Source organism: Temnothorax americanus, unplaced genomic scaffold (assembly GCF_048541705.1).
Source record: "Temnothorax americanus isolate GAGA-0224 unplaced genomic scaffold, ASM4854170v1 Scaffold41, whole genome shotgun sequence".
NCBI lineage: Eukaryota > Metazoa > Arthropoda > Insecta > Hymenoptera > Formicidae > Temnothorax > Temnothorax americanus.
The window spans coordinates 280,232-295,918 of NW_027509559.1; the positions used below are offsets into that span (position 1 = coordinate 280,232).

General features: G+C 39.4%; 1 protein-coding gene across 15 annotated transcripts in view; it reads right to left on the minus strand.

Annotated features, from left to right (window-relative positions):
* The window catches only part of Rg (A kinase anchor protein rugose), a 317,510-nt gene that overhangs the window by 8,207 nt on the left and 293,616 nt on the right, over positions 1-15,687 (minus strand). For all 15 annotated transcript variants that reach the window (XM_077416089.1, XM_077416084.1, XM_077416088.1 and 12 more), the window contains 8 exons: positions 12,456-12,573; positions 10,275-10,377; positions 6,972-7,087; positions 2,548-2,660; positions 2,247-2,387; positions 754-873; positions 440-592; positions 230-302 (listed from right to left, as the gene is read on the minus strand). In XM_077416089.1, coding sequence (XP_077272215.1) covers positions 230-302; positions 440-592; positions 754-873; positions 2,247-2,387; positions 2,548-2,660; positions 6,972-7,087; positions 10,275-10,377; positions 12,456-12,573 — 937 coding nt within the window. The remainder of the gene's footprint in view (positions 1-229; positions 303-439; positions 593-753; positions 874-2,246; positions 2,388-2,547; positions 2,661-6,971; positions 7,088-10,274; positions 10,378-12,455; positions 12,574-15,687) is intronic.

The following is a 15,687-nucleotide window of genomic DNA, read 5'->3' on the forward strand; positions in this document are numbered from 1 at the left end:
TCTCCGTGATACCGAATATGATGGATTTAAAATATATATTTAAGAATAAATTACATTTATATATATATATATATATATATATATATATATATAAGAGATTGACTTATATGAATATATATATAACTTATATATATATATATATATATATATATATATATAAGTTTTTAATATCCAATAATTTATGATAAATTCTATAAATTATCGTAATTTGTTTTAAAGTTGTTCTTACCTTTCTGTTTATAACCGAATATCAGGTCGATCCATTGATGTAATTGACAAGACACAAATTCGGACTCGAGTGCCTAAAAAAAATACAATTTAATAAAAATTCTTATTGTAAAACATGTGTATGTGTTTATTGCATGTAGATGTTAATATTTTTTTAACTTAAAGCTTATATTAAGTCTTAACGTTGATTCTAAAAAAGTTAATACCGTACCATTCGATTTATACGTATAAACTCTTCGGGTGACGAAGCCCAAGGTGGTAATTCAACATCGCCGACCGCGCTACCATCCTCTTGCCTACCCAAACGGTAGCGGTTGCTGTTCACTAACATTTCCGGCAAAAAGAAGAATTCCGGAATCAGCTCCTGTTAATGAGAAAGCAAATTTATAGCTCCGTCGATCTTTAGTACATATCAAGCGACGTATACGATCGAAAATTTATGCAGTAACAATGATAACAATGGATATTCACCGAGGCGTGGCGGGAATGTAAATTTTATGAGTATCTTAATTAAATGCAACGAACCTTCACGTCGGATGTATCGCGTTGGCAATTCTTCCACGAGAGCGCGATGGATGAAAACAGTCTGTTAGGATGATCGAATTTGCCGCCTTGTAACGCCAGGAACATAGTAGTCATCGGTTCCTGTAAGAATAATTTATTTGTAGAAACCATTTTAGGGCAACCAGTTGGGCCCTTTCGCAACGGGAGCAACATAAATCCCGCGGAATGTCAATAGGGATGAGACGTAGAGACGAGTGTGAGTTGGGGCGGAGAAAAAAAATGCGGCTCGACTCTAAACCGCCACTTAGGGACACTTTATAGGCGGTCCTTTGTGCGCGCGGTTTCTTGCGAGGCTCCTCTCGTCTCTCGGTCAGTCATCCGTTCCGTTGACAGGCGAACGAATGCAAAGCGAGAGGCCACACACATAATCGATGCACTTTCGTGCCGCGGCACGAATGCGAGTGTACGCATAAGGGCGTAAACCCGATTTTTGCATTCTATTGGGAACGCAATCCTCGCGTTGCATACCTACCAGGCCTAAAACTATTTCTTTACGGCAGAACTCCGAGATAATGCTATAAACGGATCGTTAACGCATCTTAAGCGGACGAAACGCCGCGGCCGCGGCGGGGCAAGCGGTTATATAGACCAATAAATTGTTTATGATGCAATATTTTATCGTGCAAGTGCGTTGTACGGCGAATAAACAATTAGGTGCGTTGTGTCGTTGTTTTGAATTTAAATATGTCCAAATAATACGAATACTTGAAACGCGTTTTAGATTCATTTAAATATGCTTTAAGACCAATTGCATAAATTCAATGGTAATATCATTGGAATTACAGCAATGATTGACAAACTGCCGGTAGATTAAGTTACAATCAACAAAGATATAACATATACCTACAGTGAAATAAAGTTTCTATATAAATTATATTATCTACTTTAGTCTGGAAAAAAAAACAAAGAAAGAAAGAAAGAAAGAAGGAGATGAAGACGTTTATTCCAGTTAGGCCCTGAATTTCAAGTGAACGAGGAAATGCAGCAGAAAACAAATGTGTATATTTAACGAGAAGGCGGGCGTCGTTGGCACGAGGGCGTTCCGACGCCCCCAAATTAGCGTGCGCGCAGTACTAAAAGTGTCGTTTAAATTTATGATGCAAACTGGACACGCTCCGTAAGTGGAAAGACCAAAAATCAGCGATTGGAAGCTAATTATACGCCCATTATGCGAATAAAGACCCGATTTTATATCGTGCGTTAAACTTCGATTTCACTCGAATCTCGACAAAGAAAATGACGCGACGGATAATTAATATTTTTACTTAATAAATACGTTTGAAAAAAATATATAAATGTAGATAAATGCAAATTAAAATAAATTTTCCATTTTTATCGTATTTAAATGATAATTGTTGTAAAGATATATTATCTGTGCTTTTTAACTGTAAATGGACGAAAAAAAGTTAAATACTATCGAGCATGCTATTTTCACAAAATAACAAGAGACTTACCACGCGTATCATCCAATTTAAAACGAAGGCTGCCGTAGAATAATGCGTGCCGTAATGGAAGGGCGGTATAGTGTCGTGTTCCCAGCTCTGGAAGCGCTCCTCGAAGTAAGCTCTTCTGTTTGGATTCAGCGCGCCAATTGGCTGTAAAATACATAAATATTCTTTAATTGTTTATTTTAAAAAGTTTGCTGCAATATCTCGAAAATTCAACATCATCAAATATGACTTATATATATGAAGAGAATGAGATAAACAGAATATATGTCTCTCATTTATACAATATATTTCGTTAAGTTTGTACCTTGGACAAATCTCGATAATTGCTCGGTAAACTGAGATCGAGTTCCTTCGTCTCGTAGTTTGTTAACACCCAAGGAAATACAGGATACTGGTTCAAATCATTGTACGTGCGGCCTGAAAAGATACAAATTTACTTCCTTCAGAACCAAGAACATTTTATTTCTTGATTGATTTATCACGTTCCGCATCGTCGATAAATTCTGATGCTGATGATACTAATACCTAACGGAGTCTTTTAATTTAAGGCCACGTATATGTATCGCTTTTTTTCTCTTATATGACCTTAAATCATCGCTCGGTATCCCACACAAAAAAAAAAGACCGAGGAAGTCTCGGAACGGGTAGTAAGTTATTTAAATTATATTCCTCGTATACGCGTACTGCCGAGAATAGCAAGGGAAGATCGCAGTTTTTGGTTTTTAATGCGGATAATCGCCGACTTACTTTTTTCCTCGCTCTGACCCAGCGTCTCAGCCACGGTCACTCCTGTCTATCTCGCACCCCCGCTGTTAGCTAAGGGCGACGAAAGCGGCCACGAGCGCGACCGCGCCGCGGCTCGTGATTCTATTTTTACGAAAAACGCGCCGCATGCGGCTCAATGGGGCGCGGCGCGCCGTTTAGTAAGCGCATAACTCAGAGCGTGACGGCTAATCGCTCCTGAAATTGTCACTCCCAGAGGTCTTACTCGTGCCCCCCCCCCAACCCCCCTATGGAATCCCATCCCGAAATGCATTAGTGACGGCAGCGCGGTCCCAAAAGGCTGAGAGTTCTAATCTCTTTCCCTGTCGCTAATTAAAGCACGTCAGCGAGTTTGTCACTCGGCGCCCTCGTGACGGATACACGTGTGTGTCAACCGCGCGTCCTCCCTCGCTCCGATTACTTCGTTTTCTTTCGCGGCCGTATTCGACGTCATAGCACGCGAAATGTTCCCACTCGCATGATAAAGCGCAACGGAAGCGATTAGATAGTTAAACTCGCCGAAGCAATCGACTTGTGCTAAATCTGCAAGTGCAATGCATCGTTTAACAAACGCAAAATAGTGATATACAATATAGTAGAAGTTTAAAACACCGATATGCGATTTTGATATAAAAAAAAAAAACATTTAACTGCTCGTTATATGTATCACTTTGACTGCCATGTCGTCCGTATTTGAGTTATGCGTTAATTTCCGCAAAAAAAGAACAGAAAGATATTAAAATAATACACTATATATAGATTTATTAAGAGTAAAATTATTCATTTTTTATTTTTCTGCTTATATCTTATATCTGTTTCAATGATAAAAATATTTATTATTTCGGTTTGTGAGCTTTATTTATTTCATCTGAAATTATATTATTAAATATATAATAATATGAAATAAAAATAACCAAATAACGTATATATAATATTTAACATATAAATTTTTCATTTATTTGTTAATTTTTTCGGTATGGTTTATTTTATAATATGACTGCACATTTTATATCAACAGTATTTACTTCTCGATTCTGTTTCTCTCAGAACTCAATATTAAAATCGGTTTTGGCAGTCAAAATGTTAATTATTATCGCGAATGCATCCCTTTATTAGAGCGCATTTCGACAAGAACTGTTGAGGCTGTGAGACCGCGTCTCTAAGAAGTTCGCCGAATACTTAATTCCTTCAACGAAAAAAGGCGATGCAACGGCAAAAGTTGTACCGCGTCGTCGGCCGCTGCACAAGTCCCACCGTCGCTACAATACGACCGTAAATCGTGGACGCCGCGCGAGCGACGGCTGTGCGTAAATAATAGCGAGGCCGCGTTATGCATCAAAGTGATTATTAATGGTAGCGTCGGCGTGAGTGAACGCTCAGGGAACGCGCCTCGACAGCGGAATGTCCGCGACACAAACGCACACACGTATTCACCGTGTCCGCTCGTTTCTCTCGTCTTAGGGAGACATCAGACCTTAACCCTTGCTTTCCTCTCCCCGAATTTTATCCCCGTTCCAGAAGAGATATACGAACAATATTCGGAAAAAAAGTTTACGGATCGTAATAATTTGCGGCGTACCTACAACGGGAGCATCGCGCGCATGTAAGAGTCGAAGGAACGCGCGCGCAAAGTATCGTCTTACTCCCTAAATCCGGTTTTTCGAAATTTAACATAACGCGTAATTTAATGATAATTGAGAGGGTCGTAAAATTAGGACGTCGAGTATTTATTTCGGTTGAGGTAAAACGATGTTTACACTACGTTTGTGTATCGTGATTATAGTCGTTCTGTGTACGAATGGATCGGTCGGCCGGTCGCTTTATCGCGTTGTGTCGCTGCCGTCCTCGGCAATAATTCACCGCGAAGCAGGACCAGCCTAGATACGATCGAAAACAAAGGCGACGACCTGTTGGCAACTACCTGGGATAAAAGGTCCGTGGTTCGGCGTATATATAAAACGAACCGTATACATTTTGAGAAATAAACGCGACAGATATATGGAGATACTCGTGCATCAATACTCTTTGCGCGCGTGTGCGCGATGCCCATCGCGTACATCACATTATATTCCGCGTAATATTTATATGCTCCACATTTTTCATCCACTTTAATAAATATTTAAGTAGTGAATGTTATGTGTTTCTCTTTTTTATCAAGCACAAATAAAGTTGATATGCGAAATACACACGATTGCAAAGTATATAAATAGATTTGAATTATCGCGATATCCGCGGGATGTGACCAAAGCAATTATACTGAGAAGAGTTAAGATCAGATTGCGTTGCAATCGGCACGCCGCAGGCTACGAACCGCTACGCATTTTGCACAGGGTGGTCCATAAAATGTTGCAAATCATTTTCCGCGGGAAACAATACGGAGACGGCGACAAAATGTGACTATGGATAAGAATCTGAATGTGAAAGTGAATATCCGATATTCAAGAAACGCGCGACATTTCCCGCGAGGAACATTCGTCGATCGTCGCCGTCTCGGACGATCGCTCTTCGCGATTCGCCCTGTACACGCGCGGTCGGTTCGCCGCCGCCGCCGCCGCCGCGCCGGTGCGGGCTATCGTATTTACATTGGATTCGCTGTCATTAATTTTTAATAAACCGACGCGCGGAGAGCAAATAAAATCCTGATCGTATGCGGGAGCGTGGACCGGCGCGGCGTGGCGCGGCACGATACGGCGCGGCGTGGCGCGGACCGGTTCGTTTTCGTACCGATTCTTCTTCTCTCTCCGATTCCAATGATTCTCGCTGCTCTCGACGTTAGAGCCGCGGCCCCCGGTACCCACGGCTATTTATTCGAGCAATTAATATATAACCCTCGTAAATACGCGGCTGCGCGGCCACCCCCGGGCATCGCGGCGGACTGCGCCGAAATGCGAATAATTACGCGTCCGTGCTCATCGCCGTCATTAAGCCGAGCTGGCCGATCGACCGCGGGAGTGGGTGCGCATATAAATCCCACGCGGGCGGTATAATATAACTTACGACGAGAGCTTGAGCGTGCGTCCCTATATAACCGACTCGTTTACAAGAATCGCGGCCGATCGGCCGGTTAATATTGGCCGCGACGACGATCGGCGTGCCGCCCGCAACACTATCGTGCGCGCCGGCGATTATCATCGAAGGAACTTGGCCTGTGGGGAGAGGAGGGCAGCGAGAGATCGATCACTGCATGCTCTTGGGGAGTCGATGAACCTCGCGGCAAGTGAAGAGAATCGTTTGATGATACGTTTGTTTCTTCCGTAGGCTTCCTGCGTGTAATATCGAAGACAAATGGTGCCCGTTGAATCCTCTCTTCCGTGAAATTAAAGATAAATTGGTTCTACCGTGCGCGCGCGATAATAAAAGCACAATGAGCGAGCACGCATTGCGTGTAAGTATCATTGAATCTCGCGTAAATGTTGTCCGTGGAGAAGAATACGCTTCGATGAAAGGGCTGCGGCAAGGTGATCGGGATATACGATGCGCCCGGTTGGATTCCGTCGTGACTCGTCAAGAGGCGTCCGAACTGTCTCGTGTCTCGTTAAAAAGCGCACGAGGCGGGCGCGCGGTGTCTCGAGTTTCGTGATTTGGTTCGATGAACGCGCGCGCGAGGGAGCCGATATTAAACCGAAGAGAAACAAAGACGCGCCTCCATTTCGCCCTCAGCCACGCGAGGCGGGAGAGGGGTGGTGGTGAGTCCCTCGGGAGAGGATTACCGGGGTCCACAAGGTTGGGATTACTCGCATGGGGTAGCTAACGGAACACAGGGCTGATTGAGAACATCCCTAATGCGCCGCGACAGACTCCATCCGCCCGTGTGCGTCCATAAAAAAGCCTCGGCGTCTTCGCTATTCTCGCCGCGGCTCCTTTCTCTAATCGATACACAGCACAGGTCAGAATCGACCGACCGCCGCGCCGGTCGATTTCGATCGCGTTTTACATTTATCTTAAAGTAAGTAAAGGTATACTTACCAGCGATTGTATTCAGAAACATCAGATACTCGAAATTGGATATCTCCCTACGCTGCCACTTTTGAGTCATGTTAGAGCTTCTCATCAACTGTCGCGGTGACATCAACGATGCCCGTCTGTAAAATAAATGAAGTTTACTAATTACAGTATCTACACAGCAAAAATACTAATTACAGTATCTACACAGCAAAAAAAGTGCCAAATCAAAACTTATATATATACTAGTTACTAGTATATATATGTAAAACAATCTATAATTTTCTTATAAGAATTTTGAATTTTTAATTTAATTTTTTTTCTTGATTGAACTATATAAAACTTCGTTCAACTATATAAATTACTTCATTCAAGCAAATTTTCTTCGTTTAACGCAATATAATCTAATTTCAAGATTATATATTCTTGCGCATATTAGTGTTGATTTGAAATTTCTTTTTTTCTATGTATAGCATATTCAAATTAAAATATATTAATATATGAAATGTAACTAATAAAAAACAAAGTAACACAACTTTTCGACAAATCGTACACGTTCTCCGATTAATTTACTCCAATCAGTTAATATACCTAACGCGAGTCGAAGAAACAATTCTGGTTGCTCGATTTTTGCATAACGGTGACTACAACGTTCCTCGGTTGTCAACGATATTATTAACGACTTTATGTATCAATATAACATTTTACCTCAACCTATTTTTGCCATGAGTATTTAAAACGTCCATATCTCTGCTCGTTAAACCGAAGTATGAAAGATCGCGTATAGGTATATGGAAATAAGAATATCCATATACATTATGCTTAAATGCATTGAAGCTACACGCGCTGACAATGAAGTGTCTATAATCGAAACAAGCCCGGACGACTTATGATTCGCCGCCAAAACGGATAAATTACGTGCCATCAGATTGTGGGCCACATTGCGCGGACGTGTCACCTCTCGGCATCGCGCAGCGCGCTTTAATTGCCGAATCAAACGAGCGGTACATCGGCTTCGATATGCAATTAAGACGGCGGTCGGGCTCAATTCACAAGAGCAATTACGTCAAGACGCGCTCATTCCGGCACTTTGCGTTCGCGCCACAAAGCCCGTTGTGCGTCTTTATGAATGCGAACATCGCTGATTTAGGATTTATACGAGAGACTTTAACGGGCATTCGTCCTTCAGATGTTGAAGGAGGGTGCACGACGACGACCGGACGCATAAATTCAATCCTTGGATTCATCTCGCGTAAATTTCATGCGAGCATGAAAACTTCCAGAACGATCGGCGACCGGCAAAATGCCGACTGCATTTCTCAAAAGCGTAAAACGTCGAAACGTAATCACACTCTCGTATGAAAATTTGTATGTATTGTTTGTTAGATTCCTCAACGATTTATGAATGTATAATTAAAATGAATGTGCGTAAAATATGATTACATATACATATTTAAGTCGTGCATGCGATCAGAACACGATTTTATAGCTATATTCTATTCATGTTACCCCTGCGGAGTAGATTAATATTCACGGCAAGGTCGGTATGTAAATTAACATGTAACTGATATGCTAAAGAAACGCCTAATTATTATCGGCTTATATGTATGTTAATAAATTTAGATACAAACACGCGCGCGAGTCTTACGGAGTTATATCCTTGATATTTCTAATGTAAAATATTTTTTATAAATCTATATAATTATATATCTATATATATCCTCTGCTAATTAAAAAATGTATTGCAATTGAAGACATTGGCGCGTAAAAGATAACTATATTATATTTAACTTTAGCGTGTCAACATTTATATTCAATATTCAATGATTCTGCGAAACTATTAAAGTTGATTTCGCGGATCTTCTTTAAATACATTGTCCATTCACAATAATAAACAATTCTTATTAAACTAATATTATGGAATGCGTCATGTTTATTACATCAAATTTTAATGAAAGATATTTTTAGTAAATAAAAAAAATTAACATTTCCGACATTTACATTTTTAATATTGCATACCTCTATATAATTAAAGTTGCGATAAAAAAATCTGTCTAAACGAGCTCATTGATATATTAAAATGCAATTTGTTTAAAATTAACCGAACAATAATTGTAATATATCTTCGAGAATAATGCGATACGCTAATTAAACATTAATTAAGGAATTTTTCTCGTCAATGAATATATGTTTCTTCATACGTCACAACGCGAATTCGCATTTTATATACCAAACGAATTATTTCGGTTAGCCAAACGGAATTTTCTCTCTTCTCAGATCAGTCGGAGAGAGAAACGTCAGAGTTTGCCGTCGTATATTTATGGCCGATGTATCCTTCTCGCCGGCTATCTCGTATATAGGAACGTTGTAATGGATGGGTCGAGAAGCGCGGATATACGCGAACCTCTGTTCTTGCCGCCGACTCTTGCCGACCTATGGGAGACTTCTCGTATCCTGCGAGAATCTCTCTCTCTCTCTCTCTCTCTTTGGTCCTTACGACACCACAATACGAGAAAGACATAGAACTTTATGCAGGGACGAATGTTGCGTCTTTGCTGTCTTTCCTACTTCGTTCATATTGTATATACTTTCATCCTTTCAGATGTCATAAATATACTTATCTTAGGAAAGCGTAAGGAGTTAAGATAAAACAATAAAATAATATGTGTGCGATATATTATAAACTAATAAAACCTTCGCTATGTACAAAATTTCATTATTTAATATATCTTCAATTTAGAATTCAGTGACATCTACAATAATATATAAGATACTAAAACAGTAATATATATATATATATATGCGTCTAATAAATAATACGTCATTTTTCTTACCAAAAATACCAACTAAATAAAAAATAATATAAGTTATTAATAAGTTAAATAGAAGATATCTTTTTGAAAAGTATGATGAAAATAGTAAAAACATAAGTAATTAAAATGTGTTGTAAAAAGACACTTGTGCATGGATATAATTTTCAATGTTATCACTTAATCGCGATGTAACTGATATCTATTATCACTTTCAAGAATCAACTCGACGCTAAATCATTATCATTCTTTCTCCATTTGATTTACTGATGATAGTAACTAATTAAAATATACTTTCATTCTTATTCATTTGTGCTCCTACAGTTGGAATATACGCTGAAAATGATAAATATCTGTAGAAAGAAACGCTTCGAATCCGTCCCTGGAATCGTTTAACCGAAAAGGACAAAGAAACGAGGGAATGCGACGAGCATGTTTGGAAGTAGATTCCGAGATCCTTAGATCTTTCCGTGGAACGACAGAAGCGCTTCCTTCCTCTGGGCTGGTTATCGCTTACCTAGTTTGGGGTATCCCGTACTTGATGCCAACCCCGACTCGCGGTAGCGCCTTGATCATCTTTTTCACTGTCGCCTGGTCCGAGAACGCAAACAAGATCGAAGCTGCGGGCAAAAAGGTGTTAAAGCGTGTGAATTATAAGCGAGTCCGATTTCAAGGATACGTCGACGTCAATCATTCGAATGATGAACGAGAGAGATAGAACTTCTTAATTCCTGTTTTAGAAATTTAATTCTTCAATTTCAGACATGTATTTACATATGAGATTATCGATAAGGGTTACGGTTTAATGAAGACATTGTGGCAAAGATGAAGCGGTAACATTGCCTTTAAATACCGCAAGAATATCGCTATTTAATCATTATGCTAATATTATCAAGATATCAGATCGTGATGATAAATTAATAAGTATAATTGTATCTAATTTATTATACAATGACTATAGGCTTGTGAGAAATTTGTAGATTTTAAAATCGATTAGCTTATTCTCGCGAAATGATAGAAAGCGAGAAAGAGACCCAATCGTTCAGAGTGCGTCCCCGCGACGTTCCCATTGATGAGAGTTCAAAGGGTAGCGTGCGAAGAGATGGTTACCATAAATACTTCTTAGTTAGTAATTTACCGAACTATCTATGTACACGAAAGCAAAATGCTCGTGTCATCTTAATTAAAAGAAAAAAATTCAATCGTTTTACTTATATACGTATATACGTATATACGAATAAAATATAGCGAATATTCCTATTATATATATGCGCATATATTTTAAAATCGATTTTTCTCTTTTCTCTAAACAAATAGTATATTCTCATAGTTTCAATAAATATCGTATAAATATCTTCCCAAGCAATGTAAATCGACATTCTTAATCAATGCGCGCACGCGTTCGGTTTCTATAACATTATTTATTATGCGCATGTATATTTATTACGTATATGAGGTAGCATATATTATCTCCAGCTGCTCCGCACTTTTTTTTTTTAATTTCTGCTGGTATACGCGTTAATCTTCTAATTATTAATATTCGCACGCCGGTAGTGAGACAAGCAGATGTCTTCAGCAATCACTTCGTTGCAGAAACCGCCCTTATTTGCGGCAATGTCCGATAACAGCGTAAATTACGCGAGCGAACACAAGGTAAATAGCATGTCGAGAGGCGGTAATCGTAAGAGATCGAGCCGTCTCGCAGGACTGTTATACGTTCCATAACGAGGAGGTCCCTTCACGTAATTTTGGACGACCGTAACGTAAAGCATATACGGCCCCGGTGAGCGAAAGTTACGCCGCGGCCCCGTTATAAAGTAACTCATCCTCGGTTTTTATTGTTCGACGATTTATCGCGAGAGGAGAGACGCGATCCGTGCGCGCGTGTTCCCCGGCGTTTTTCGGCTAACGAACGTGCGTTTCCAGTGATTTTTTAATGAACGGCGAAGGCACCTCGCAGGGATGACATTCCACCGCTAACCGTCTCCTCACGAGACGCGACGCATCGAAAGTCAGAGGATCAGATTAGAATCGGGGAACGCCTTGGGAATTTATCTGCGCCCCGGAGAAATAATCAGCGGGATAGTGGACTCTGTGAGGCGCAGGTATAAATATTGAATTCTCTCGCGCGGTTTGTTATATATAGGACACGGCAAACCGTCACGGATTGAACAAAGGACGAATAATCGTTAAACGTCATTATCAGTAATTATGCGAGCGCGATGATGAGAGAGTCCGCATTAATATAATACAATTTCGATTTCTAATGCGAAATCGATGTAATTTAATCAACGCGGCGCGGCGGTTTTACATTGATTCTCGATTAAAAAATGACACCACCGTGCTTGCGGAAAGTTAAGTTACGATTGCGACGTGACGCTGCGGGATAAAGTGCATCAGTAACGGCGGCAGGTGTGCCCGCGGGATTGAATAACGAATTGATTTTAAAAAGAGACATACCGTAATGCGGGCGAGATATTTATTGTGTAAAAACTAACGCGCGCGGCGCGCAACACCTTGCGGCGAGTTCGGAATTCCGTCGCGCCGCTCGTTCGCCGAATTAGATCGCATCGCGCGAAATAACGCGAAAGGGACTCGGGGAGTCGACAAGAAACAGAATGCGCTGAGCGCGCGCTCTCGTCCGAGAGCGGCGCACTGATTGAGGACGAACAAAACAAGAGGAATTGCCGGCACTTACTTCTGCTGGCGAGGAAGATCTCGATGGCCACATTTTGCAGCAGATAACGCCGCGAGAAGATCGCGCGGACCTCGGAGAAGTACCATTTTCCGTGCAAGTGGTCGCAGTACTTCAGTACCTGGAACAAAAATTATATACAACCCTCCTTTTATTAATATAATTTTAAAAAAATCAGATTGAACAATTGTTATAAATAATACATATATCTATGACATGAATATTTTGTAATATACGATTTCATTCGTTTATAATTATAAAAAAGGATTAACTTACATATTTTAAAAGATGTCCTTCGGTTGATCTTAGTTGCTACTGTCTTATCTGTCGTCATTTTTGTATAAGTGGCAAGATTTAAAAAATAATGTTTATTCTGCCTCGTGATTAATTTATTTATCGCTACGAGCACGAGACACCTTTCGCAATGACAATTAAGTGAGCGTTTCCCGACATCGCGAGGAAAATGCCCATTGGGCATTTTCCAAGGCGGTATATGGTCCGAGGGTACGAGCGCATGGCTGAATATAAGAATGCAACCGCGGTGCAGTGATGTGTGATGTGATATAGTGAGACTAGTGCCGGTTGCAAGATGGCCGTCATGGTAGGAGGAGCCTCCTGCTGAGCCGAGAATCGATCCCAGGACCTCGCGGACTTGCGCTCTCGAACGAGTCGTGAACAACTCGTTGGCGAAAGAGGGAGAGGTGGAGAACAAAAAGAACGAGGTTCGGCGAGAGAGAGAGAGAGAGAGAGAGAGAGAGAGAGAGAGAGAGAGTGCGCGCAAGGTAGAAGGGAAAAAAGGATCTCCGGCATATACGCGGGATAAGAAAGAAAGGAGACAAAGTGAGGGATCCCGGATTTACCACCCCGGCATCTAACGAGGCCTTCAATTTTTGCCTCTTAATGAGGACGTATCGTGCCGCCGCGATGTCCTTACGCCGCTTACGCGCGGCGAATGAAATTATCCTCGAAATAATTCCGCCAAAATGATCCATTCAGCTGATTACGCTCGAGAGGTCTGCGGTCAGAAATGCCGAAAAGATCTTATCTGTTGGTCTTCGTCGTTTGTTAGGGCCATCTTTCGCGATAAAAACGCGAGTATCGTAAACGTAAGCGTAAACAGAAACGTTGTCGAACTTATCAAAGGTGACACCGGTACTCGAAGACACCTTAGCATCATGTTTATATATAATTATTTTATTATTCTTCAAAAGTTTGATCAGTCTCAAGTTGTGACTATAATTAAATGTACATTTTGCAAACACCTTTATAGCATAATCAATTTTGTAGCAATGGTGGATGAATTCCGATGAATACGAGCATTATACACGTGATATACTATACACACACAGAAACTATATAATTAGATAAATAAAAAAAAAGAAATAAATATTAAAATTCCTTAACTAGACAGTCATTAAATTTTAACAAGCCGAAATATAAAATATTCGTATATTTCATATACAATTTTAATCCTAATGAGTGCAATTGTTTTAATAAACCAATAATCATCAGTAAAGAATAAATCGCTAGTATAATACGAAAATTAATGCAGTATCCAACTCTAACATTTCTATATTGTTTTATATTTTATGATATTGTATTTCGTAACACCTATAAGAACCGAGTAAGAAACATTTATTAGAAACTAATAAACAATTAAGAATTCTAATCGACTTGACTAGCTATTATCGTCATGACAATACGACCATTGATTTTGATTAGATTATCATTAGATATTTCGGACCATGGGTTTTGGTCTTTCTAAATTAATGTAATTTTGACGCTTATATCCTATTTAAATAATTTAAGTTATTGCGAAAAATATTACCTCAATCAGAATAATTGTGATAAATATTACCACATGCCTCAGTGGTCGAACTGGCACGACACCCTATACGGAATGGGGGAAATTCCAGGTTCGTACCCTGGCTGAAGATATTTTTCGCAATAACTTAAATTATTTAAATAGGATGCTTATATATAAGCATCAAAATTACATTAATTTAGAAAGACCAAAATCAATGGTCGTATTGTCAATATTTTCATGACGATGATAGTCGAGTCGATTATAGAATTCTTATCTACATTCTACAAGAGCGTTATCACAGTAAGTCATCAAAATAAATTTCTTGCACGATGATGATTCTTCGATGTCGAACATACGAGAAATAAGTGAACTTCATTAACGAAAAAAAAAGATGTTAAAGCATGTTTTGAATTGTTGGACATATGTTAAACGTAATAATAACGATAACATCCCATACGCATGTTAAAATTGTAGATTGTAAGCTTCGAATCTCTGGGGATCGTAAATATCATATTGACTTGTAATAAAAGCCCGAAACAGTTGAAAACTGGGGGTGCGTGTTAACACACCATGGGTTTAAAATATTTTACGATTGTAATATAATAATTTTTCTATTTTCTTTTCACAATCTTAACACATTCGATCACTTCAGGAAATGGGATGTATCGTTCTTTCATGCTTGACATTGACGCTTCGAGTGACGAAATATGTCACATTATGCACTTATGGCGCAAACCGTGTAAGAATATAGTCAATAAAGCATTTTTTAGTACTTGTGAGTACTAGAGTTCTCTGTAAAAAGCTTAATCGAATTTATATTGACGTTATCTATAGAAAGAGTGGCTATGCCTAATATTCTAATTATTCTTCTTTTTTATCTAACTAGTGCTGGGTGAATACCTACTCTTTAAATCTGAATCAGTGAATAGTCACTGATTCAGCAGTACTATTCACTGATTCAGATTTAGAGAGTAGGTATTCACCCAGCACTAGTTAGATAAAAAAGAAGAAGAATATTAGGCAGTGAATAGTATACTGCTGAATCAGTGACTATTCACTGATTCAGATTTAGAGAGTATATATTCGTATTTATTTGGATTTTTCTTTCTGCAGTTTTTCATCGTTTTTTAATTTAAAGACAAGTAACATTTGTTCTTTATTCAAAGCAGGTAGAGATCCCGATTTAATATTTAATCTTCTTTTTGTGAGATAAATTGTGTCATACTTTCTAAAATCAAAAGATAAACATGAAAAGTCATCGTCATCATTTATCTGAAGATGAGTTTTCTCTCTATGTGTGTGTGTGTGTGTGTGTGTGTGTGTGTGTGTGTGTGTGTGTGTGTGTGTGATATTCCTATTACGAAAAATCCTGTCAAGTACCGTTACATCGCGACTAATGTTTTATGGATTATCATTGCCTTAAAAGCC